Source organism: Haliaeetus albicilla, chromosome 7, assembly GCF_947461875.1.
Source record: "Haliaeetus albicilla chromosome 7, bHalAlb1.1, whole genome shotgun sequence".
Classification (NCBI taxonomy): Eukaryota; Metazoa; Chordata; class Aves; order Accipitriformes; family Accipitridae; genus Haliaeetus; species Haliaeetus albicilla.
Genome location: NC_091489.1, coordinates 33,973,077 through 33,999,290, shown reverse-complemented (window position 1 = coordinate 33,999,290; position 26,214 = coordinate 33,973,077). Strand labels below are relative to the sequence as shown.

General features: G+C 37.6%; 1 protein-coding gene across 4 annotated transcripts; it reads left to right on the top strand.

Annotated features, from left to right (window-relative positions):
* Positions 1-431: 431 nt before the first annotated feature.
* SANBR (SANT and BTB domain regulator of CSR) lies at positions 432-26,214 on the top strand. 4 transcript variants are annotated; one of them, XM_069787637.1, is made up of 21 exons: positions 434-900; positions 4,169-4,334; positions 6,225-6,411; positions 9,727-9,820; positions 10,882-11,120; positions 11,985-12,043; positions 12,748-12,908; positions 13,791-13,877; positions 14,009-14,119; positions 16,115-16,238; positions 16,414-16,566; positions 16,800-16,945; positions 17,313-17,412; positions 18,539-18,571; positions 20,117-20,216; positions 21,245-21,339; positions 21,453-21,481; positions 21,579-21,652; positions 22,708-22,796; positions 23,161-23,252; positions 24,151-26,214. In XM_069787637.1, the coding sequence occupies exons 2-21, from the start codon at positions 4,185-4,187 to the stop codon at positions 24,185-24,187; spliced, it is 2,160 nt and encodes a 719-aa protein (XP_069643738.1). In that variant the 5' UTR covers positions 434-900; positions 4,169-4,184; the 3' UTR covers positions 24,188-26,214. The 4 variants fall into 4 exon arrangements, with proteins under 4 accessions (XP_069643739.1, XP_069643738.1, XP_069643740.1 ...); XM_069787639.1 differs by lacking the exon at positions 6,225-6,411 and adding an exon at positions 1,197-1,931 and having other exon boundaries at positions 439-900; XM_069787638.1 differs by lacking the exon at positions 14,009-14,119 and having other exon boundaries at positions 432-900.

Genomic DNA, 26,214 nt, shown 5'->3' with positions numbered 1-26,214 from the left:
GATGTGGGCGCAGGCAGCAGAGGGCAGGGGTCGGTGTGACGTCGCACTGAGCTAGGGAGAAGGTGGCATGACATCATTTGTGGTCTTGAGTGGGAGGCGTGACGCCACGCGCGTGATGTAATACTTCCACCCCCCCCCGCCCCGATCCGTCGGGACTGAAGCGCGGGCGGAGGCCGGGCTGCGTCACTGGTGCGGGAAGACGCGGAGGCGCACGCCGGCGTCACGTCAACGTCACGCGGAGGCGGGGAGAGCCCGTCCCGCCCGGGGCGGCGCGTTGCTAGGCTACCGGACGCTGGGCGCGAGGCGCCGCCGCCGCCGCCGCTGCACTGCGACAAGGCGGGGCCGCCGGGGTGGGCAGGGGCGCCGCCGCAACACGGCGCGCGCCGGGGCTCCCGCCCTGCTCGCGCGGCCGCGTTCCCCCCCCCCCCTCCCGGCCATCCTATTGGCTCTCCCCGGCGGGAGGGGGCGCGGTCTCATCAGCCGCCCGGCGCCGATTGGCGGCTGCCGCCCCCCTCACGGTGCTCCCCGCCCGCGCGCTCCCCCTCCCCGAGAGGGTGGGGCCGGGCGGCGCCGGCGTGTGAGGGCGCCCGTCTCCCGCCCGTGCTTCGGGCACGGCAGGTGGGGAGGGGGGGGCGGCCGGCCGGCTGGCTGGCCGGCGGGTCCCGCCGCTCTGAGGAGCCCCGGGGTGGCTCTGCCGAAGTCCTCAGCGGGAGCGGCCGTGCCGGGCTGCGCCCGGGCTCCGCTCCGCCCGGCGCCCGGGGTTGTCTCCTCAGGGGAGCGGCGCCGCCGCCGTCCCGCCGCCTGCCCCAGCGGCCGTCGCGCCTTGAGGAGGAGCCGTTGCCCGTCCCGCCGCGCCGCTTTGCCCCGCGCCCGCCGACCCCTCGCCTGGGAGCCCGCCAGGTAACCCCCGCCCCGCCCTGGCGCAGCCGGGGGTAGCCGGGAGAGCCTCCTGCGGTTTCCCTTCCGCTCTCCAGCGCCTCTGACCGGGGAGGGGTGCCTGGCAGCTGCGGGGGGGGCTTCTCCGTCGGCGAGGGTTGGGGTGACTGGCGGAGGTCCCCGCTGCTGAGGGCGGGTCCCAGCAGGACGGTATTGCGTGAGGAGGCTGCTTCCACTTGTAGGATCTTGCCCCAAAAACTGGGATCGGTTTTTACTTTTTTATTTAAATGCCTTATTTTAATTTTTATTTTGGCTACTAGGTGGGCAAACTACCATCCCAGTTGCTGTTATTTCTCTCCCCCACCTCATTCTGCACCATCACTTCGCTGCGTTTAAGGGTTCTGCGTGAAACCTCATGCCCATCCCACCATCTTTACCTTCCTGCAGGTTATGCACGTGCAAGGGCATAGTGATTCTTCATTTTTAGATTGATCTTTTTGCTTTAAATAAAAAAAACCAAAAACCTACGGTGCATTTCTGTAATGTAGACCGACTTCCTGCATAATGATTTAACTTTTTCTTTAAGTCATGCCAGTTTTATGGAATATTAAAGTATTGGGAGTCCTTTACACCACTTAATTTAGAATTCTAAGTATTAATAAAAAATTCCTATTGTTGCGTATCTTTCTGTATTATGCATGTCAAATGAGTTGGTCAGAATTAAATAATGCTGAAACTCTTTTCCTCTGGTTTCCATAGTGGAGGAAAGGGTTAACTTGAGCTTTACTTGCAGTAACAAACTGGAGAGAATCTGAAGTTCCCTTCTCTCTCTTAACTATGTGATTTATTACAGGCTTTATGTTGCTGCTCTGATGGAGTGCGCCATTCTTGCATGAGACAGAATCTTGCGTGTGTCTTTAACTATACTTCTGACAGGATTTCCTAAAGGACAAAAAGGCAAATGTTAAATATCATGTATAAAGCCACAAAGAGGAGTCCCGTGCTCTTCCCAGAATAGAGATAAAAAGACTTAACTTCTGTATGCTTTTAATTAAGTATGCGCCTTCATTTATCGTTGCAGTAATAAGTATATATAAGACTGTGTTTTAATGTACAGAATAAGCAAATAAAAAGGTGTTTGAGAGACAAAAGTTTCATCCTCTCTGAACGCGTCATTACATTTTAAAGTACCTGTCATCCCTTCGTGGTTGGGTTGCTTCACGGTCCTAACGTGTATGTAAACTTGTTACTAGCAAAGGACTCACATTTTTTTCCTTTAAATTATAGACTAACTATTGCACAATAGCTGCTTTTCTTTCTTTGATTAATCAGTACAATCATGCTGTAGAACTAGTCCTTAAAATGGTGATTTATGGAATATTGATATTGCTAGTAATTCTACTTTCATTAAGGGTATTTAATGGTGCGAGATCAGAGGTTTCTAATATCCATCATTTACTAATCTCATTCAAACATATTTTTAAACCAGCTGCTACGTGCGTACAAGGTAGCAGAAGAAGTTGGCTTCTTATTTTATAACCACTCAGGTTTGCCACTGGTGCTGACCTGTTCTGGCCTGGTTATTTCTTTTCATAACAGCAGATATAGTAGATATTCAGTGGTTTAAATATAATTGATACTGACATCTGTCTGTGTGCTGACAGTGGGAAGTTTCCACCATAGAACAACCACAGTGACACCGCTTGATAATACTGTCAGGTTGGGGGCTAAGGACTCGATGACTGTAGGGACTGATCTACCTTTACCTCATAGTGGCATCTATCTTAGTTGGAAAGTTTGGGCTCATGTTGTCTGTGAAGGACCTTTGTCCTTTAAAAATGGCCATTTGGCACGCTTTGCAATAGATTTCATTTAGATAGAATTGCTAAAATGGTATGACTTTTTCTATTGGACTTTTCTGTGTTTTGCTTGTGGCTTTTTTTTTTTTTTTTTAAATATCTCATGAATATATGAAACCTAAGAATTATCTTAGTGGGTTCTGGGTTTTTTCTTTCTGATGGTTTCATTCGGCTAATCTTTTGAGAAGATGAAAGCTTACAGTTACCTGCTATTGTGATTTCTGTTTCTACCAACAAAACAAAAAAAGTGCTGGAATAGCTTCTTCTAGAGTCAGAAACAAAATCAGTGCTACTTTGTGTATTTTAAGCAACTTTTCTTTTAGGAAGAACATGATGCAAAAGAAACATTTGTGTAGTATACTTTTAGTAACAACTGATCAGTTAAATCTGCTACCATGTAAGTGTATTTTCTCTGAAATTCTCTATAATCCTTGCTTTACAAGTCAAAATTCTGTATGTAACTTTTAAGTTCTGTTATTCACGTGATCTGTTTAAGATACTTTGAAAGAGGTCCAGAGTGCTTTCCAAATGTGAGCCCTTACTAAGCTCTTTGGCTGTGCATTACTTGAATATGAAAGTCTCGATTAATGCCTGCAGTTTTTTCCCAGCGTATGCTAAAACAGTACTTTGAACTTTTACTGTGTTCCCTGGTGCTATACAGAAAATTCATTTGGAAAAAGAAAAAAAAGACAACTAAATGTAACACTTTTTCCAAATTAGGAGAACTGCATTTTTTTTTAAGATGTTCACTGCTGTCCTTATATGCTTTGTTCTGGTGTTCAGATTGAAGCTGAAGGAACAAGGTTTTTTGGCCCTGATAATCCCAGCTAATCAGGAGTTATGAGTGCCTTGGGACAACTCAAAAGTCAGGTCTTCAGGATGAGACCTGAAAGACATCCAGGTGTCATGTTTCCTGGCTCCAAATTATTATTGATGGCCCTTAGCAGGCTGCCCTGGGTTGGCTTCTATATAATTGAAGTCAGGTGTGCAAAACAAGTAAGCAGAGCAAGAGGAGACCAAATTTGAGCAGTAAAAAGTTTGGGGAAACAGATTAGTGTATTTGAATGTAAGTAAATTTAAATTAAAATGTCCCTTTGTAGCTTAGGCTGTTTATTCTGAGATTGTGGGTGGCTTTTTCTTGTGGAGGCCTCAGTGGTTGTGAATCCCTCCTCGAAACAGACAACTTAAAGGAATGGTGGGTAGTGTCTGCTGCTGTTGAGTTGGTTGTGGTGTGTTTTGCACATCTGCTTCTCCCCCCAGGGTTTTGAGGATGCAGATATGAATACATAAATTTTGTCAAATAAAGCATTAGTACTTGACTGTAATGCTGTGGTAAATATTTCCCGTAGTAATTTATGGAGTGCTGCAGTTAACATAGATCAAGCTTTAGCAAACTATGCAGTGAGACTTGCTAATAACATTTTCTCTTCTAGGCTTAAGTAGCCAAAGATGAGTCGTGGATTTTCAGAAAACAATAACTTTCCGTATGACAACAATCAAATGGTTTTGGATATGATCCTGTGTTCCCTAATTGGTGTTCCTCAGCCTATCAACTGGGACAGTGTGGCAAGGCTAGTTCCAGGATATACATCCAAAGAGGTGAATTTACTCACAAAAGAATTTGTATACTTTAACCAGTACTTTATGAAGAAGAAAACATCTTTGGGGGAGGGAGGTAAATTGAAGTTAAGGGATGGGGTTTTTTTTCCCTGAAGTAATTTATACCTAAAGAATCAAATATGTTAAATAAGCAGTAGATTGAAAAAAAAATTGTTTCTACAAAACCTAAACATTGAAATTAAGAAATATATTCTGCATTTTATTTCATTAGAACTGATATAGAAAAAGAACAAAAATTACTGGAAAGTAAAAATTAAAAAGTGGAATTAAAAAAAAGTAGCTATGTAATTGAAATATGTTAGCACAACTAAGATTTTCATGGAAAGGATGGCAGTACCCACTAACCTCATGTAGATTGTAGTATACTTCCTAGCAAACCTGATAACTTTCTGTTTGTCATTACAATTCTAAGGAAGTAGGAGTTACAGATCTCCATTAGGTAGTTAAGAGTGCAGTTGCCTCTTGCTTGGTCCTACAAGATCTGGATTTTTCTTTCTTTGTTTGGAATAGAGTTGGAAGAAACTAGTACCTCCATATACTTAATCTTTCTGGATTGCTGCATTTCTTGGTGAAATGCTTACTTGGGGGTGTCGGGGTTTGTTTGTTTGTTTGTTTTTTCATTTTTTAATTTCTGAGGGGAAGTAAGCCAAGAGAGGAAAATGTCTTTTGCCCTTGTGATTCAGCAAAGCTGGGAGAAAACAAGCCACTGGTCCTTATTTTTTGGCAAACTTAATCAAATGTGTCAGCTCACATTTATAGCATTGCTATTGGGCATCACTGTAACCTTGTATTTAGAACATAAAAATGAACGTTTGGTGGGAGTAGAAGCTTCTGTGGAATGTTACTGCCTTTCAAGTGCTTGGCAAAGCGCTTGGGGGGAGCGGGTGTCCCTACTGTTTACTTTTCAGTTTGCAGACAGTACTGTGCACATATAGCAAATAAAATAATTATAAAAGTATTGGTGAGCTCTCTCATATTAGCTAAGATTATATGATTGATTAGTACATGTCTGGTTACTCTGTTTTAAAAGAACGAAATAAATGTATATCTGTGCTTTTATGTATCTGTTGTATATAGTAGACTGTCATCATTACAAAATTGAGACACTACATTAATATAAGAAGGATGTCACTGTGTGCACTTCTCCTAAAGGGGCAGGAGGCATGCAGTAATGTTGGTTAGCTCAACCCAAAAGGAATAAATAAAACAGCTGCTTGAGTGGAGCCTGACAAGATGTATCACAGGAGGATCACCTGTAGAATTCAGTAGATTTTCTTGTATGTGTCAATTACCTGTGCATAGGATGCTGCTGAACCAAACCCATTATTATCATTGTATCGGTACAAATTTACAAAACGAAAAAACTTTCTAGTTCATCAAAACAAGGAATAGGAAGTGAATAGAACTGCAGTGGAAATCACCAGTCCCTTTTGTCCAAATCAGAATGGAAGTCATAAAGTAAAAGAATAATAATTATGAACCAATTACTATGGCTACTTTTAATAATGTTTGACAGTGTGTATGGTAAAAGAACTAGTTACAAAATGAGAATTTAAACTCTCCCCGTAACTTTCCCTTTTGAAGATTGAGCTTAAAATCACAGGATTTAAGGAAATAAAGGTTGAAACAGGTTCTATCTTATTTCTTCTCTTTCTGTTAGAGTATTTAATTATGGTAAATCTTACATATTTTACTGCATATTTATGTACTTTCCTGATGCCACTGACTAAATAGGAAGCATTGTAAGTTTAGTATCAGTAACTGTTCACATGCAAAAGATATGAAATACAATATCCGTCTCAAATTATAGTTATTAAAAATGTACTGAAAGCTACTGCTTCATTGTCCTATCATTTAATCTTGTGACAGTGTGCAAAAAGGTTTGATGAACTAAAAAGCAGTGGAAGTTCACCTGTTGACAACCAGTATAATCCCCTGATGGCCGCTGGTGGGAGTCCTGTGGAAACTTTAGCTACGTACATCAAATCCTCCTTGCTCGATACACAGACAGAGTTTCAGGAGCCTGCTATTGGGCAGGATTCCATTACTATAACTGGTATGTTTTTAGTCATTCTGAAATATATTGGCTTTGATTATAATCAGTATGTGCATGCTTTTCTGTCCTGAGTGGTAAGTCCACCCAGGAATAGTAGTTGTTCATTTTTGAAAAAGAAACTTAAGTATAAATATAATGCATACATGAAGTCATTTTCAGTTAGCTTAGGTTAAGAATTGATGTTTCTCTGGGTATTTTTAATAGCTTCCTTACGCCAAATCCTACGTTTAGGATTTTTGGTGGGGAGAGGAGTTACTCTCCTGTTTTGTATCCCTGTTGTTGTACTGTTAAACCTACAGCCATTTGCGATCACATTAAGCTGTGTTATTAAAATAACTGGAAACTTTTGTGTAGAAAAGCTGCAGAAGGCTGAGAAGGTGGTCCCTTGAGGTCAGACCCTTCTCTCCCAGCTGAAAGCCCTGTCTTTGTCATACTGCTTGGTGGCAAGATGGCTACATAGGAGTTGGAGTGTAGTGTAGCTACTCTTTGATGCAAGAGAGTCTTGCAATGACATAAAATGTGTCTTAGTCAATTATGTGTCCCAATAATAATTTGGCAGAAGAGGACCAGTCCTAATAGTTGTATTTCAATCACAGCACAATTAAATATTGTTAACATTTCCTTAAGTTCTTCTCCTGTAAGAAGTTGTAATTAGCTGTGTGATAGTTGTTCTCTGATTGCCATTGTAGAGTGAGATGTTTTCAGCGCCTTGTGGGACTTGGTAAATGTGTTGCATGAGAAATTTGCTTTGGTAATGAGTAAACAAGTTCTGTGTTAAAAATTAAGACAACAGTGAAGTGTTTAAACAAAATGTTCTCTGTTAACGATGTTCTTCACAGTGATGCAGCTTTCTACCCACTGTTCCGTTTGTAGAAGAAAGCTGTTTGAGCTTTGCTGGAGAATGAATAAAATGTTTTTATAAGTCTAATCAAGAGAATATATTTGAAAACTGTATATGGAGTATCTAGACTGAAAATGTTTCCAGTCAGCTTTCAGTTATGTACTTGTTACATGCATGATGTGGGATAAATGCTTCTTGCACCCACAGGTGGCTACTTAGAAGATTAGTAGCTTCCCAGTAGGCAGTTAACAAGCTAACTCTGCTTATAGAACTCTTTAGACAATTAGTGCATGTTTTCTTTTTAACAATATAATACATGTAATAAGTATTAATGCAGTTAAGCACCCTCATGTTTCCTACTACAAGATCCTAGCCTGAGATTTTTTTCTCTGTTTTTGCGACTTTGGATAAATAATTTTCCCTGTTTATATGTAATCTGTTGATATGAAATTAGGATAATTAATCTTTTTCTGACAGGCTTGAATGAACTCACCTTCTTAATATTTGTGAGGTACTTGGAATTGGAGATTTGAGAAAACCCTCTTTGTAAACATGCTTTCTTTTATTAATTACTTCCTAGTGGATTTATTCACATCTGCTTATTGTTAGGATTAAGAATTTTGGGCCTGTTTGGATTTGTTTGTAGACATGAGTAGCAGCAAGAAAAAGCAATCGGACCGAATTCATTTTTAGCTGGATTGTTGTTTTGGCTGAGTTATAAAAGCTTATTTATTACTTGCTAATTATAAGGCAAACTGCTGTGAAGTCCCTTTGAATGCATATTATGGCAGTAAACAACCATATAGGATAGCCTTTTACCCAAAGTATTTATTACTAACTTTTGGAAGTCAAACAATCTATAATCTTTTTGGGGGAAGAAAGAAGCTAGGAAGAAATGTATGGTGAAGTTCAGACATCCCCGTTAATTTGGCTGTGTTGCATATTCTTGTTGCATTATTTCCTTTAATAAATAACTTCACTGTGTTCAAAATAAACTTCTTAATATTTGCAAACAAAACTCTTCCACGTCATTTTTTTCCACAGGCCTTTCCTTTAAAATAGCTTACCGTGCATTCAAAATCTAGGACTCCCACCATGGCTGCTCTAATGCTAGCACAGGTCATCTGCCTGCAGTGGAATGCCTGCCTTGAAGGCTGTGGCTGACCTAGCCCCTTCCAAGGTTTTACTAGGGTCTGTCTAGTAAATCTTCCCCTTTTATTAACTGTGTTCCTCTATTATGGCCTTACTAAGGCTTAACTGTGCAAGGCCTTAGGCTATATCTTTGGAGAAAGTTTTGTTTCTTCTGCCTTTGGTGTGATAACTTTGTTTTCCTGAAGGGCATAACTACTGTACTGTGCTCTGAACTGTATAGAGCTTCCAGATAATTTTTGGTGTCGGTCTGCTATAGTTATTTAGCCGTAAGATGAAGAGGTCTATCTTAGTCTTCTTCAGAAGAGTACAGCCTCTTACATTACACGAGAGGGAGAAGATGCTTCTGGAACTCTTCCTGGAAATCTGAGAGTAGAGAGTAATCATGGAAAATCACGACCTTATGGGTTTTCATCAGTGGAAGACAGATCTGTGCCCTTCCATTATTTAAAAAAGATAATGATCTTTCTGATTTATAAGCAAGATTATTGAAATTTCAGACTGCAGTGATTCATTCATCACAGTCAGAAAAGTTATTCAGTGTCTGAATGCTGGGGTTGTCTTAGCCCTTGACCTAGAACTCGCTGGATTTGGTGACTAGATCTTCTGGACTTCACTGGGTTTTGTGTCCAGGCTGCACTGCTTGCAGTGCGTTTGTAAAGATAACCTATTTGAACTAAAGTGCAGCTGTCCTTTATTCCTGGAATAAGCTACATGGTGTAGCTCTAGGACTAGGCAAATTTCATGGTCTGCTTTCTTTGAGCATTGTTTTATAGAATCCGCTGCTTTAAGCCATGTGTTTGAGAAACATAGCAAAAACGCATCTTGCGAGACTTCTCCACTTCTGTTTGGAAGCAACTTATTTCCAAAGCTAACACATTATGGACAAGAAGTGGAGTTATCCTCAAGTTGTTATATTCTGGCAGGCAGCAAAGCTTCCCAAAAATGGAAGTTTTGATGTGACAGAGCCTTAAGACCCCCATCCCACAAAGCAGAGATGGAGAGCTAAAGGAATGGATTGTATTCCCGGAAGGAAATGCTGAAGACAGCGTGAATCTTACTACTCTATATTGAGACAGGACCAATCTGGGTTTGCAACCAAGTGTCTGGGCAGCCCAGCAATGCTGCTGGTCTGAGTTTCCAGTGCATGGCATTCAGAACAGGAATTTGGATTATCTAGTAGCCCTTAATGGTAGTGGATTTGTTGCTAGTTGTGTAACGTTGCTCCACCATGAAAGCTGTACTTCAGTTGCGTTTCCAAGATGCTGAAGAGCAAAAGTTCAGGCATTTTTATTCTAATGCAGCCTTTTTTCCTTACATTTAAGGAAGGCCCAGCACAGCCTCCACAAGGAATTGCTCTTCAGAATCTGAGAAAGGTCCTGTGCATAAAGGTGGAGAAAGCACTGACAAAAGCCAGGGGTAAGAAGATCTTTGTGTGTGTTTGTTATCTAGGGGATTATAGAACTGATGTCTAAATTGCTCATACTTTTCTGCTATCAGAAATAAAACACCTGGGAACATCCTAATAAATGCTGTGAAAAATTTTGAAACCTTATGTTGCTACAGAAATACTAGGGGTTGGTTTGAGAATTTCTTCCGTGCAACAGGGATAGATTGTTTATAAATATCGCCATGGTGTTCCTCTGAGTGATTGATCACTGCTGTGGCGAGAATGGGAAACATAATCAGATTTTAAAAAGGAATGAAACAAGATTGATGCTCAATAACATTTTAATTAAAAAAAAAATATTTTGTGAACATAGATTTGCCCTGTGTAAAAGCAGGAAAACAAAGCCATAAATGAAAAATGCAAATGAAAAATATTACCACGAATTCAAATAGCCATGCATGTCACTGTTTTTCATACTATCACATTCCTGTTTTCCATACTATACAAGTACATGTAGAATAATAGGTTTGTTTGAAACCTAATAACTATCTTTCTGTAGAGACAGCATTTACTGATTCTAGGTTTGACCTTTTCTTAAGAAATAGACATTTTAATGTACAATAAAACAATTTTAATTGCCACAATGAAAATTGCTATTGTATGCTGTTGTTTTCCTGGGTGCCTCAGTAACTTAGGCATGTATATCTGTCTGTTTTTTCAAGAAAATTAAAAAGGGAGAACAAATAAGTTATCTATGTAATTCAGGTAGTATCCCGTAACAAACTGGTGACAAAATTGGGGACTGGAGCTAGAAATTTTCCTTCTCTAGTCCTTTAACTTAATTAAATTGCGCTGATTATGTGTCAGAGGATATGCATCTGTGTTCTTCACCTGACAATGCTGTCTGACAATAGTTCTATTAATAGTTAATAACTGCAATTTGGTTTTGTCCTGTTAATAAAAACCTGTTAGTGACATCAGTGTTGCAACATGTGATCCAGATTTGGAGACAAGATCTTTGCTGATCGGTTTTGGTGTTCTAATTGGCTTACGGACCTAATTTGGTTATGTTGCTTGTTTTCTTTCTAAGGCCAAATATGGTGATCCATGTATGCGATGAAGCAAAAAACCTCAAAGAAGATTTTGTGTGTCCTCGAGACCTTTTGATTTCAGAAATGAAATACTTTGCTGAATATCTGTCAGTGGATGCTCAGCGCTGGGAAGAGGTGGATATTTCAGTGCACTGTGACGTTCACATCTTTGACTGGTTGATAAGATATGTTAAAAGGAACACTAAAGATTCTGAAGCTAATGAAATGCCCACTTTAGGTAAAAGAAAGTGTGTAGATCATTTGTTGTAGGTTCATTATGTTCTGTACTAATGGAAGATTAATATTTTTGCTACAGTTCAGCCCCAGTCTCTTTTGTTTGACTGTTGCACTGAAGCTTGTAATTTGTTAGAAAAGTGTTGCAACAGAGATCCTCTGGTTATTATAGCAGATACCTCTGATTTGACAACACTGACAGTTTTGAAGAAACATCCTGATAGTTGAAGCAGTGGAAAAGATGTAATATATTTGGGAATCTGGTGTTTTTAATTAATATTCTTCAGACCTCTTCTGACCAAGAACAGAGTGGTAGTTTTGAAATACTGATGATTGTTGGGTTTTGTTTTGTTTCCCCTCTACTCGCCATCAGCACAATTGCAGTATTTTCTAAAATTTCAATGCAGTCTGATACAATGGTAGAAGAACTTTTGCCTTTATGAATTTGAGGCAAGTTTTTAATCTTTTTATGAGTCTTTGCTACCATTTTTTTAAAATATAAACAAGCCAAGAGAATAGAGTTATAACTTGCAATGTGAAGGTTATGCTAAGCAGAATCTCAGCTGGGTATGATGGCTACAGATGAAAGTTAATCTTGTGTAATTGTTTACTCATTGTATCCCTATGAAGTCACCTTTTCTAGTTTTTATAAATGCTAGTTTGTTACAGTTGTACTCTGGCCATCTAAATGATAAACCAAAACTTTGTTTCTTAAGATGGAAAATGCTCTACGTATTTGGATGATGGAATGACAGGTTGATTGGTAAAATAATACTTAAAACGGATACTAAATATGCAGAGGGAGGGATGTGATATGAAATTGTCAAAAGAATTCATGTAAAAAAAAATTTTTGTTGTTGCCTTTTAGAACCATCAAATGTCATATCAATTCTTATTTCTTCTGAGTTTTTGAAGATGGATTCATTAGTAAGTATTAAGAACGATTCTCTGCCATAAGGGCATAATTAATTACCAGGTGTCTAACAGCTTGTTTGTTATGCTTTGGCTGCTACGTAAACAGATGATTAAATGAGAACATTTTGAGATTTTTTACCCCCCTTATTCAATGCAGTAATCTAATGTTTGCAGAATATCAATGCAAGAAAACTTAGAGTAAGTTATTTCTAAATGTGATAGTGGGATCTTGGATTTGCCTTCTGGTGACTCATTTAGAGTAACATCAGTATCTGACTTCTGATAGGTTTTATGAAAAAAATATTATTAAATCAGTGAATACCTTTGTTTTATATCCTTTTTACATGAATGACACTTCTGCAATTTAGGATCTGGTTCTCCAGCTCTGTATAACTAACATCTACTGACTTGTTTGTTAAAATGTTTGTTAAAAGTTCTGTCATTGAGGTGACCCACAATTAAACATACAGTAAACATAGCTGTATAAGTTGAGATCCAGGCAATGCTATGTATAATGTGTACTGTGGGTCTCTTTTTACAAGCAATTAGAAGGTACCACTTGTTGAAGATGAAACATTTGTGGAGGTTTTTGGTCTGTAGAAACCTTTTGGAGGAGAACATAAAGTAACTCAGAGTCATGCTAATTCCGAGTCTCCTTTGATGTATCTTTGTCTAGAATTCCTTAACATTATTTTTAATGTTTTTATTTTTCCTAGGTAGAAAAATGTATTCATTATTGTCACAAAAATATGAATGCTATTGTAGCCACACCATGTAACATGAATTGTATCAATGCTAATCTTGTTACGCACATTGCTGATCTCTTCACACACAATGAAGTGGAAGAGCTGAAGGACAAAAGAGACAAATTTAAGAGGTAACTTTTTGCCCTGTAATACATTACTGAAGTGCTGTTGGGCTTTTGGATCATTTTTCAGAACAGCTGAGACACTGTGGGGTTTGAAGTGATATATATATCTATATATACATACACAATTTCTATTCTCACATAATGTGTCTTGTATCAGAACATCATGAATTGACCTCAGAATTTTATATTAAAATTATGAGCAAAAGGAAAGAGCTTTTTATAGGAAATGAGCAAAAGGAAAGGCCACAGTAGGTGTGTGGCATGGACAAATTATTCATGAATTCTCACACGGGAGCCAGGATTAGGGTAAGGAACCTTTTATGGGATGACATGCTTCTAATTTGTAGAGAATGGTTTGGCTTCAGCATCCTGTGAACTCTGATGTTTAGACATAGAATTTAGGATGGCTGGAAGGCTGAATAGTTGTGATGGAATACTATTTCACACATAAGGACTCCAGCTTAGTATCCACATAAGGGCCAATTATTGGAGGGCAGGCTGACAGACAAGCAAGGTGAAAGTAAGAAAGGATTTTAATCAGTAGGGATGAAGACGTTATAATTTTTAGAATTAAAGTTAAGTGTAATTTCATTAATAAAAGGTACTTTAATCGAGGTAGAAGCTGGCAGTTTATACTGGCAAGCAACATAATAAAGGAAAAAAAAATTAAGGGATCTCTTTCCTTGCATCTGGGTAAAAATAAGAGATGACCAGTTCAGGAACCAGTTATGTAAACAGGTTAGTTTAAAGGAAAATCACATTAAAAGCTAGATTCTGAGAGAAATATGGTGACTGACTTATCACCAGAATATAATTGTTAGTCTCACTATATGTAAAACAATTTTCAGTATTTTTCTAATGGGTAAACTGTGTTGCTGTCATTAATAGTAAGCTTTTCTGCAAGAAGATTGAGAGACTGTTTGATCCAGAGTACCTAAATCCAGATTCTCGAGGAAATGCAGCAACATTATACAGGTATGGTCTTTTTATATTACTACTTCAGTTGCAAGGACAGTCCCTATATTTTGAAGTCCTGCTCTTGCTCCAGTGCTTTCTTTTTTTCTTTCTTTCTTTTTTTTTTTTTAATTTTTATTTTTATAATCTAGGTGTTGTTTATGTAAAAAGCTGCTAACTAAAGAAACTGAAAGAAGAATTCCTTGTGTACCAGGAAAAATCAACATAGATCAACATGGGAATATTGTCTATGTTCATATAAGGTAGTGAATATATATATTAAAAATTTTTCTTCAACTGTATGATTTTCTGTGATTTTACAAAATACTATATGTTTAGGAATTATCAGATACATTACAAAATGAAGTCGTTGATATGTGAAGAGCAGTATGAAACACCTCAACCTCTTGTATTACCTAGCAAAAAAAAAAAAGAGAGGATGGGGGGTGATTATGATGATGTGCTTCTGAAATTCATTCAGTAGTGCCGCTGCTGATTGGAATGGAAGAACTGCAGCCTCAATTACTGGGAGGGCTATTTTGGGTTGTACTGCCTTAAATAGAAAATACTTAGCTAATTCTTTCATCAAAGGGGTTTAAGATGTGTAGTTGATGGCAAATAAAGTTAAAGGCTGCATTTCTACAAGGTTTGTTATTGAATGTTAGATCCACCTCTGCCAGCAAAGAAATGCTGAAGAGTATTTTCTAGACTGACTTTATGCTGTCAGATCAAATACTCAGCCTGCTTAAAGACCACTATAAATAAACTTTGCCAGTTGTTTTTCTGTTCTAAAGTATTTGCCAGAGGAGCTTCCAGGACCTGTTCTGTATGTATGGTTGATTCATTTGGCACAAACGTTTAATTCAATTCTGTTTGTTTGATCCATGTTTGTGAACAGCTGGATTCTCTTCCTAATGATCAGTGCGTGATCAGCTGCAGTCCCCCCCCCCCCCCCCCCCTTTAAGGAAGATGGAGGGAAATTAATAACAGGAGACCCTTCTCATCACATCTATTTTATTCAGAACAACCAAAGCACAGTTCAATATCAGCTCCCCAGTTAACATGTATTTAGTGTTACCTTCCACCAGTAACTCCAAAGTGTGGATTAAGTTCTGCCTAACAGTCTAAATAGAACCGAATCTTGCAACCCTGTCCTGACCTGTTAGGATCATTGGTGATTGGCCATGTAAAATTCATCAGTTGTATTACTTCACTTAAGCTGACTGTATGTAGCTGCTATGCAATTCCTAGTGTATAGATGTGCACGGTTTTAAAGTTACTCAGAGGACTATTTAGGTTCTAATTATTTGCCTTGTGGTACTTGTGACTGTTTTTCTACACAGTATCCATTTACAGTTCCTTAGGTGAAGTGATGCTGGCCACTAATGTATTCAGGCTTATGAGCTAATACAAGACTATCTTTAACAATTTAAAAATAGGTTTATATTTATTGGTCCTCTAGTGGTGTCTAGAACTAACTTCCAGTTGGAAGTACTGCTTGCTTAGTCTAGGTTAGACATATATATAATAAAAAATGGTTCGGGCCAGGGCTTAAAATTGTGGGAAAACAGTATCTGCTCTTTCTGAAGATAAAGTGCACCAGTGTAAGTTGCATATTCTCTTTTGAATTCTGAAGAGGTGTGTGTCATTTTATCACTAGGAAGGAGCAAAGTCTGTGGTTTTTAAGACTAGAAGCCTCAGATACATGTATTAATCAAAAAGACATGGTCTTATATTTTCAAACTAATTCTTAACTGAGTAATTGCTGTTGTGTTGCAGATACATAGAAACATGTTATGTTGGCTTTTAAAATAAATAGAATGACAGTACTTCTGTTGCACAGCATGTTACTTTAAAGACAGAAAATTGCAATATGACTGAACTTGTTTGTGTATGTGTATTTTTATTTCTTCTACTCTGTGTACTGGGTTTTCCTCTGTTTTATGGTTCTCCTGATTTCCAGAAGTCTTGATATTTATCTTAGCTTATAAATTTGCAGTGTATGGAGCTTGAGCTGAATCAAGCTGTAATGCTTTGTTATTAGTAAATTTAAGATGTTGTGAAAGAATATAGGCTCTTCTGTCATGGTCTGAATTTAATAATGATTGTTCCACATTGTATCATTTCTGTTCTAAATTCCTCTGTAGGCTTTTCACCAGTGGAGCATGTGGAGCATCTGCTCCTTCTCCACCTCACCTTTCTGGTGGCAGGATCAAAACAGTTATGACTGTATGCAACCTGACCTTTTGCTTTTTCAGAGACAAAACCTGGGAAGTCCATGAGTACTTAATTGGCCTTCACGAGGAATTGAAGTCTTGGCGGGATGTTTATTGGCGTCTTTGGGGGACTGTTAATTGGTTGACCTGCTCGAGATGTAACCAAGTTAGTATATTTTCACTTGTTTGTCTGTAGATGGCTTGTTGTGGGTGACTTTTGCAGGGTGAGGCAGGGATTAAAGCAGTTTGGGAAATATATAGCAGTAAAGCTTGGTGTATGTTCTTTATTTGACTTCCATAGGTAATCTCACCTCTCATTATCTCTTCTTATTCTAATGTAGTCTTTCCTGTGTACTGAATTCTCCCACTGCCAGTACCATTCGCAGCCAGTTCTTTATCCAGGTGTAGCAAGTGCTCTGGGCTCAACTGGGACAGGAGTATATCCCTGTTGTAACCAAAAAGTACTTCGATTTGATCCTACAACCCTCCCAAAGGTACTTCAATACTAGATCACTTTTGAAAGAACGTAACAGGTGGCAGGGGGGTGACAGTGTGTTAGGAAAACAGATCTTTTCCAAAATAAGTATTGTAAATTGTTGCAGTGTCCCAAGGTAGGCTGGGACCTTGGGACACAAGAGTTCAAAAGTTGAACTTTTTTATTGTACTTCCTGAAATCAGTTCTTCCCATTAACTGAAGTATTTGATCTTTTGTGTATGTGTATTGCAGGGCTGCAAAGTGAGGGATCACATGGTTGATTTACCTTCAGGAAATGAAGATGGGCATGCTTTGCCATTTCAAACTACTAAAATGTTGAATGATCTGCTTCATCATAGAGATGTTATTGTTGTTCCTTTCACTAAAGATGAGAATAGGTGAGAACATTGTGTTACTGAAATAACTTGGCCTTCAACACTTAACATGTGTGCATGTTACATTTGATTTCTCTCCCATTTTAAAATGGGACGTAGGAATCTTTAAAGGTAACTTGGTTTTGATTGTTTAGTTGGAAATTGGGAAGAAAGGAACAAGTACTTTTTCCTTTTACATTTCAAGCAGACATTTAGAAATTCATCCTCCATAAGCATTTACTTCTATCTTTATATTTTAATGAATTGTTATCAAAATGTTATGTGGCTGACTTGGAGGTCTGTCATCTTGATACATGAGGAATAAAGAGAAACTGATTCTAAAGTCGTGAAATAGAAAAATTTATTTTCATTTCATATCTTTCTCTTTAAGTGATTCTGGTATTGGGCTCTGTGATGAAAAAGGCATTGAATGTGATGTGCTTGTAGAACCAAATACGCCGTGGGGTCCAAAAACTGGAGAAATCAATGCTGTGAGTGCTAATGTTGGGGGTTTTCTTCCCCTTTTGTTGTGATAATGAGGATTCTTACACGAGTACTTTGAAGAATTCATTAGGCAACTTTTAATAAAAACAAAACCCATGCATTGTTGGAGGAGGAAGTGTACTGCTGAGCATTGCAGGATAGCGCAGGATAGCATAGGCTAGCGTAGGTACAAAATATCTGGTTGGTGAAAAGGCAAAACTTTTACCATGTCTGCTGGAAATATTTCTGTATATCAGAGGCAATTCTCCATATGTCTGTGCTTCCCACCCCGTTCTTAAACTGATGATATTTAAGGATCCAGTCATACTTTAAAATACATCAGGTGGCAAATACTTGAGTAATTGCTGCCTTTGTTTTGTCTGCTGATGTATCTGGGTATGTCCACATGACATTTGCAAGTCTATAAATGAAGAACAGTAACTTGGGTTGTGTTCTGCTTGGGGTTTTTTTGTTGTTGGTTGGTTGGTTTGTTTTTTCCCCAAGATGTGAAAGATTTTACTTTTCCAGAGCTATGATGCATGTATGTTACTATGTGTATGTCAAGTCAACAGAGATACTTTCTAAGGCAAGTTTAAGGAGACTGTTTATAATACTACGTCTGGTTTAAAGAGAGCTTTCATGCGAAGATAAGTTTTTGAACTTCTGCACCCATCGTGGAACTTCTGGTAACTTGACAATCCTGATGGTAGCACAATGCTGCTGATTCCATGAGAATTTCAAACAGGATCAGAAGCTCTCCCGTGATAAATGTGGGAGGCTGTTTAAATTTAACTCCATAACAATCTGGTACATAATTCCCCCTTCCTGTCCTGGACTGCTTTTTTTTTTTTTTTTTTTAATTAAAATCAGATGTAAATATTTTTAGTGCTAAGGTTAGGCACCTTAAAACATGACTCTGAATTCACTGCATTTAATTGGTCAGTGGCTCACAACCTCTTTGAGGTTAGTCATTCCACCAAATATAAAGACGGGAGGAGGCCTTCTAGGAGTTAACAGTGTAGATTGCTGTACTATAACATACCACTCCTATTTTTAGAATTCCACTCTTTTTTAATTCTTATTTTTATTAGTTCTTTAACTTATATGCCTTTCTCTCTCTTTCTGTGACTACAGTTTCTTTCTCTGAAGAACTGGACTTTACAGCTGGTTAGTAAAATATTTTGTTCATAATTTTAAATATTTGCTCTTCTGCACTGGCAGAGAACTAGCTTTGTTTTTTGTCTTATTTTCTAATTAATTTGGTGGAAAATGTATTTTCTTACTTTAATTTGGAAGTTGCAGTATAGCAATTCTTTTTACAAGAAAGTAAAAAGTATGTGTGAAGTACTATTTTACCTGAATAAAAATTAAAAATTCCTTTTAAATGTTTTTATAAATGACAACAAACAGTAGACCAGCACTGCATGCATCAGTTCTTAATAGCTTGTTAGGCTGACAGAAATGTAAATCATGGAAATCAGAGTTGAGGGCCCAGCCAAATGCATAGAAGGGGGAGTCATTCTTCCAGTAGCATAGGTTGTCACATGATTTCTATTTTTGTATGTAAATGCTAGAGAGCAGTAGTTTACCTCTGTCACTCTTGAGGATTTGTGTTGCAGTCTGATGTTCCTAGTGTCCTATACTAAGAGTGTTCTTCTTGCAAAAACATGTTTCCTAAACTTTTTGAACTTGCAGTCCATGTTAAGCTTCATCATTTCTCATGGATTACTAGGCACTCATTATCACTTATTTTGAAAGATATCTGTGTATATTCAAACAACGTAAACATCCCATTCCTTAATATTTTCAATATTATTTAATATTAAATATTATTTAATATTTTCATTATTTCATGCTGATCAGCACAGAACTATTCACTGTGACCCCATCTGTTGCAATATTGGAGCCTGTAGTTTATGATGATGTACAAGAGATAGAAGGAAAAAAAATTTTTTAGGTATTAGGGTGAGTTCACAAAAAAAACCAACCAGATATTCCAGACCAACTTGCAATAAATTATTAATGTAGATAGCTCTGGTGTACATAATCTGTGTGCATTTGTAGTGCACTGTGATATGCATGCTTTGTGGTATTTAATTACTGAGTATCTCAGCAATTTCAGGCAGTTTACAAGATGCAGCAAGCCTCAATATAACCATCCGTAAACTTGTCATTTACTGTATTCTATGATTATGTGGCTAGTTCAGACATTTGCTACTATAGCATCTTATTAATTAGAAAAATAATATAGCCAGAAATAAATTGGATATTAAACACTGAAGCATACAATAATACAGGTTGGAAGGGATATCTGATAGTCATCTTATGTATTTCTTCCCACTCTCAAAGCAGGGCCAGCTTCAAAGTTAGATTCAACTTCAAAACTATACCACTTTGCTCAGGGTCATATCCAATGAAATCTTGAGTATCTCTGAAGATGGAGATTCTACAGCCTCTCTGGGCAACCTCTTACAATGTTTGACCACTTAGAAGAAACATAAATAAAAATATTTATCAAAACATTCTAAGCAAAGTTTTGAAATTACTTTCTCAATGTTTGAGAATCATGTTGTCAGACCTAACTGTGTGCAGTTATGTCACTGACATGTAGAACTACTTTTGAAGTCAGCTCCTTTGAGACATATTTAATGTATCACTTAATAAGAATCGAGCCTCACTTATAATCTGTGGTACTTTCCTCCTGTTGACTAGAAACAGCAATCGTTGTTATCTGAAGAAGAGGAGTATACTACTGGCTCAGAGGTCACTGAGGATGAAGTGGGGGATGAAGAAGAAGTATGCAGGAAACCAGGTACAACAAGTCTCTACAGTCATCCTCCCTGCAATTTAGAGATAGGGATTCAAGGCAGCAGAATTATTCTGTAAGCAAATTTTAAACGTTAGGCATTTTAAAAATAAAAACTAATGTTACTTGAATTTTATTTCTAGTTTTCCTGTGTTTAGATATAAATTACTTCACTGCTCAGTGCCATCAAAAATCATTGGCAAATGAGGAAAGCTGCAACTATTCATGTTTGAGATGTCTTCAGAGTTGATAAAGATTTGGCAGAAAACACTATCAAATTACTTTTATGTTACTTTTATGAAGTTTCACGTAGATATACGTTGGAAGAAAAGGCAGTAGCTACACAATTATATTTTTGCTTGCCCGCCTCCCCCCCCCCCCCCCCCGAATATTCTTCTGATTATATAGTGGAATGACTGGTGAATGTGGCTAGAATTGTGTCTGCATTGATAATAAGTTCTATATGATCTAAAAAGATTTTCGTGGGTTTTTTGTTGTTGTTTTATTTTAATATGATAAGGGATTTAGGAATATGGAAAGCCAAAAAGCAGTTTCTCCTTTCCACCCTACTAACGAGTCATTTGAACAGAGGCAGTTCTTTTTGTCTTGACTCAAAGGGGTTGGAGTGTACCAGTTTGTTTTAAAAAAAAAAAAAAAAAAAAAAAAAGTTGAATGAAAATTTTTGTAGTTTGAATTTAAACTTCTTTGGTCTGATATCACTCAGAGTTTGTGGATTGAATTAATATGGTCAAAGATGTAGCTTTTATGTGCACTTTTAATTTCACAACAGAAAAGTTGTGCTGTTATGTGTGACCACTCTGCATTTTAAATATGTACTTGAGTTCCTGAATACTTCTTATAGAAAAAGTGTTTGAGTAATCTGCATGTATTAGCATGACTGCAACACTAACAACAGGAAAATAGCCTGTTCATTTACTCTGTAAAGGAATAGAGGGGAAAAAATTCTTTTGTAGCTGTGTAGTTGAGAAAACCCAAGTATCTGTGATGGTATGAGTAGATGTTTCTTCAATTAGCAGGGAGAAAGGAGAAATTAAAGAAATCCTACAAGCACCCAAAGAAAATGATTTCTTCCCCAAGTGTTCAGAAAAAGGAGAAGCCTTCTGATAAGGTAAAATCATAGCTGTGAAGCTAGCCTCTCTGGTTGGGTTGAGTAATGAGGAATTCTTTTAAGTTTTGGACTTGATGTTAAAACATACTTAACGTGTTTTTTTTCTTTGATAGTCAAGTTCCCGAGATGCATCTCCATTCATGTAAGTAATTTTCAAAGTCCTTGAGAACATATTCTAGTATATCCCTTTTTGTGAACTGTTACTGATAACATGCTGTGCATCTTTCTTTTCTAACCAGTGTGAGTATGCAGCAGAACAAATGGGATCCCTCAAGGTCACTAAGATTCAACCAAGATGCTCAAAGAGAAGATGGTCTGTTCTTGCATGAGTTTAGCTTTCATAAAGTTAATATTATGCAAAGAAAACTATTAATTCATATAAGAAATGGCTAATTTTCTTAAAATATAGCTGCTTAGAAACTTTTAGGTTGAATTTGATCTCAGAAACAGCAATGGGGCTTTGGGTGGGTGTTTTTTTATACTTGCTCCTCGTTTGGAAAAGAACAGATTTCAACTAGGCTAATTGTTAGTAATCAGCTGTATCCAAACCCCACAGCAATCTCAGACTCCTCCAAACTGTACAAAAATATTTGTGCAGCTAGAACTCCTTCTGAAAATGTTACGTTAGGATTTGATTGGCATTTACTGGCAATCTCATCTATTCTACAGGGGAAAAAATGTTTGTGGTAGGAAAACGGAAAGAAAATCCACCATATAAAACTATACATTGTAGTCTTGCACACAGATTGAAAAATAAATGGGCGGTATTGGGCCTGCTGTCTTGGAAAATACTGGAAAGGAGTTCAAAGTTTACAGGAGAAAAAGAAAAAATGCATTATAAGTGTATGTTAGCGCAGTTTATGTTCTTTATTTGGAATGTCAGCACATAACCTACAGAGATTATAGTTGTGTCGTCTGATGACTGTATAAGTATGTGAATAATTTTTCCTGCATCCCTGTGCCATTTGTTGTCTGTGTAGATAAACACAGATAAACATTAACTTCTACCTCTTTCCCAGTCTTTCTGACTAAAAATATTCAGAATTCTATTCATTTATTCCACCTTTTTTAATCTCTTCTGAGATTCATGTGCATTTTTGCTGTTTTGAAAACCTCTGCCTCAAAATCATTCCCATAGATTTTGATCTCAGTGTAATGCCTCAGGCTGATTCTAGTATCTGCCAGGAACACTGCTGAAGCTACGTTATGCGTCAGGATCTAGGATCTTGGTTGTTCAAGATTTTTGTATGAGCTGAAAAAGCTAATTTTACAAATACAGTATCACTAAGTGTGCATCTAATTCTTCTCCCTTTGTATTCAGTAGCAAGGAAAACCTCTGTTCTAAATATTCTTTCTTATTTCTGACAGATCAGAGAAGAATGTCTGAGATTACAGGGCACTTAATAAAAATGAGACTGGGAGACCTTGATCGAGTCAAGTCAAAAGACAGCAAAGAAGTAAGATTTGTCCTGTCACAATGTAATGTTTATGGAATCGAAGTGAGCCTTGGTTAACAAAAATATGTAAAACAAATGAAAATACCATCTATTCAATTCTTAAGCTAAAGAACTGAATCTTATCAATCTTCATTTTGTTCCAAGCATGATTTTTTGGGGGAAATGAGTTTAAAATAACGTTGGAAGTTCACTGCCCTTAAAAACTGCCGTGGAAAATAGGATAAGTTTGAAAGGTTTCAGTACTGCGTTGTGATAATGAAACAAACTATGCCATAGGTTCTGCTGAATATTAGTGATTTTTATGAAAAGTCACTGATTAAATCAGAATAATGTCAAAAATTGATTTTTTTTTTCTGGATTCCAGTATGCAGGAGGCATTTATTCTAGACTTGAAGCTCAGATAAAGGCCTCAGCGCAGGTCAGTGCGCGGCAAAGCAATGCTGAGAAGAATGCCAGGTAAGATTTTAAAACAAAAGCAGAACATGGATTTCGGGTGGCAGTGGTGGTGGGCGTTTAAAGAAAAACATGCCTCGTTTCATACACTTTTTTTGAATCAGTGTCAGTTCCAGCAGGTTAATCATATATGGTGTGAAAGCTTCCTTTGTCACATTAAACTAGAGCTAAGAGAATGAAACTCTTGTACCCATGCTGGAAGAACTGCTTTATAGCTTCTATGTTTGAAGGTTGACTGCTGCTCCGATATAATTTTTTGCAAAATTATGGATAACTGGAAAAGTGTTAGCCAAGATTCTTTAGCCTATTCTTTGGCCTCCTTCCAAAAACAAAACCAAAAAACCACACACACCAAAAACCTACATTAGTGCATATTGGTCTTCTACACCTTAAATGGATAAAACAAAAATGAACTGAGAAGCTGGCACACCGTGTGCAGTTGTAGAGCCTACAACTGGTTATAATTTGGCCAGCAGGTGAGCCTCTTGAGCTGAAGTTTGTAGTGGAGTTGCTGACCAACTTCTAAAGGATGAGCTGGAAGCTTCAAATACACTGTTAGAGGAATTTCTCACAGGTCTTATTTCTGTCAAAAAAAAAATGCATGTGACTTTTTTTTCTGTAGCATTAGTGATGTCAAGTTATTTGACATCACAGTTCTTTCAGCTGTGTACCATTGTATGAATATGTAGTTTGTGGGTACAGGTATCCTGGCAGAAAGGTAACTTTCTCAGTAATAGATTTTGAGAATGATATTTTTTTTTTTTCCCCCCTCCTTCTCTCAGAAGACATTTTAACATAAAAGTAATTTCAAACAAATACCGTACTAGAGAGCTGACTGGACAATAGTTTAAAATTCTAGCATTAATAATGTACATACATTTCTTATGTGTTCTTAATCCAGGTCAAAGTCCCGTTTCGGTCAAGGCCGTCCAACATAAGGACTCACGAAAAAACTTTAACTAGAATTCATTACTGCTTCCTGAAACTGTACTGCACTCTGACAAACGGAGAATGCACAGCTCTGAAAGCTTTCCAGTGACTTATTTATTACTTTAAGCCTTGTAAATTATTTTGTGCGATAAATGAATGCAAATCCAATAAGATCTGTACTTATTTTAATTGTAAATATAGTATTTCTTAAATTTAAATTTAATTGCTTTTTTTAGGTAATTGTGTTAAGTTGCATAGAAAATATTTTATAAATCTACAAAGTTAAATTATCAGACTAACTTTATTTATGGGGAAGACATAAATATGCCTTTAAGTATGCTAGAAATACTGAAAAGGAAAAAGCAAGACTACTGAATTCTGAATACAGTCAGCAGCATTAACACAAGTTGCCTAGTGTGTTTATATTGTGTAGTGTTTGATGGTACATTTTAGGTCAGTCCTCTGGGGATTTGCATTTAAAGTCTGTGACAATACCTGTGACTTAGACTAGTTTAAGCAAAATTTTAATGCAGTTCTGAGGCTTCCTTCTGTATATCACACAACTCCCATTCGTGTGAAGGTGGGTAGCAGGTAGAGACTAGACCTCCAAAGATTATATCATTATTATTATTATTATTATATCATATATATGATGATGCAGTGTTGCATCTTGCACGTGAAACGCTTGCTTTACTTGCATGTGAAATTAATATTCCCATTCCATATCTGACTCCTCTTGCACAATACAGTGTTTTGTTCCCATCTATTATCCAGACCTTAGGACATAAAGCAGTTCTATCTCTTAATGATGCTATGCCACTAAATTTCCGAGCAGATATGCTATTAATTCTGCATCTTTCAATGGCGATGTATCATTATGAAGATTTGTGCATGTAGATCTTTTGGGTCTAGTTACTTTCTGAAACCTGCCTGAATAATACTGTTTAGAAGTCAGATGCACTTTCAAGTTCTGTATTTGGAGCAATAGAATACAAGTTTGTCTACATGTAAAATCCAGGGCTACCAAAATGAAATAACTTGCCTAGAAATATGTTGCATATTAGAAAAGAAAATGGCAATAATGGCAATAATAATGGCTGAATTTGAGTAAACACATTCTGACTTTTTGAAACAGGTAGAAAGAGCGCTCAGGGAAAGCTTATTCCAGGCCACGGCTGTACAATAAATTGTGAGTTTGGAATGAAGTCAGCAAGATCCTGGGTGGGAGGGTGGGGTGGGGTGTGGTAAGGAGAGGGAGATCATTGTTTAAATGCACTCTTCTCTCCATTCAGGCTTTTTTTGTCTGTTTTGTTTCTTGAGGATTTTCAGTAGGCATTAGAAGACTAGGAGAGCAATACTTGAAAATACTGCTTTCAAGGTGGAAGATTTTTACTGAAACAATTAAAAATGAATGTTGTTTATTGTGTGTTTTGTCCAATACTACAGCAGATTCAGAGCCCAATGAAACCAACAGGCAAAACTGGATTTCAATGCCTTTGATTTCAGGCAGGAGTGGTAACTTTGCAGGAGTGCTTTAATATGTATCAAATAAATAAGGCTTTATTAATGCCTCAGGCCTGTTTGCAAGTAGTAATTCAGTTTTAAGCACTTATAGTAAACATTGGAAAACTGATTGTTGTTTCTTGAAAGCGGAAGTATTACAAAATCCAGTGGGTACAAAAATGCAGTAGAATAAGTGTTTTGCTACGATTTTGTGACTTCTGATAGAGGATTGTTCCAAATTCCCATGGTGAACTTTGCTATGGAAGTTGCAGGCTGCATGTATGTGTGTTTAGTTTTTGTAGAAGTACTGACTAGAAGAGAAGGGAAAATTCCACTGGTTTTGTTCTGTGGGAAAGTGCCAGTTCTACATGCCAGTATTGTTTTATTCAAAAACATTTTTGAGCGTGTAATAATAACATACATGATGTTTCTATCTTTTTTTTCCCCTTGCCAACCACCTTGAATTTTTATCTTGTATTACTTTTGAAAATTTGTCTTGGTTTAATGGAAATAAATGTTATTAATTTAAGAA

What these genes read in the sequence shown, in the direction of transcription:
- SANBR (XM_069787637.1), top strand. Translation starts at nt 4,185, where the DNA reads ATGAGTCGTGGATTTTCAGAAAACAATAACTTTCCGTATGACAACAAT. An exon ending in TTCACTAAAGATGAGAATAG is followed by an intron (nt 16,946 to 17,312) that starts GTGAGAACATTG and finishes TTTCTCTTTAAG; the next exon opens with TGATTCTGGTATTGGGCTCT. An exon ending in CGAGATGCATCTCCATTCAT is followed by an intron (nt 21,482 to 21,578) that starts GTAAGTAATTTT and finishes TTTTCTAACCAG; the next exon opens with TGTGAGTATGCAGCAGAACA.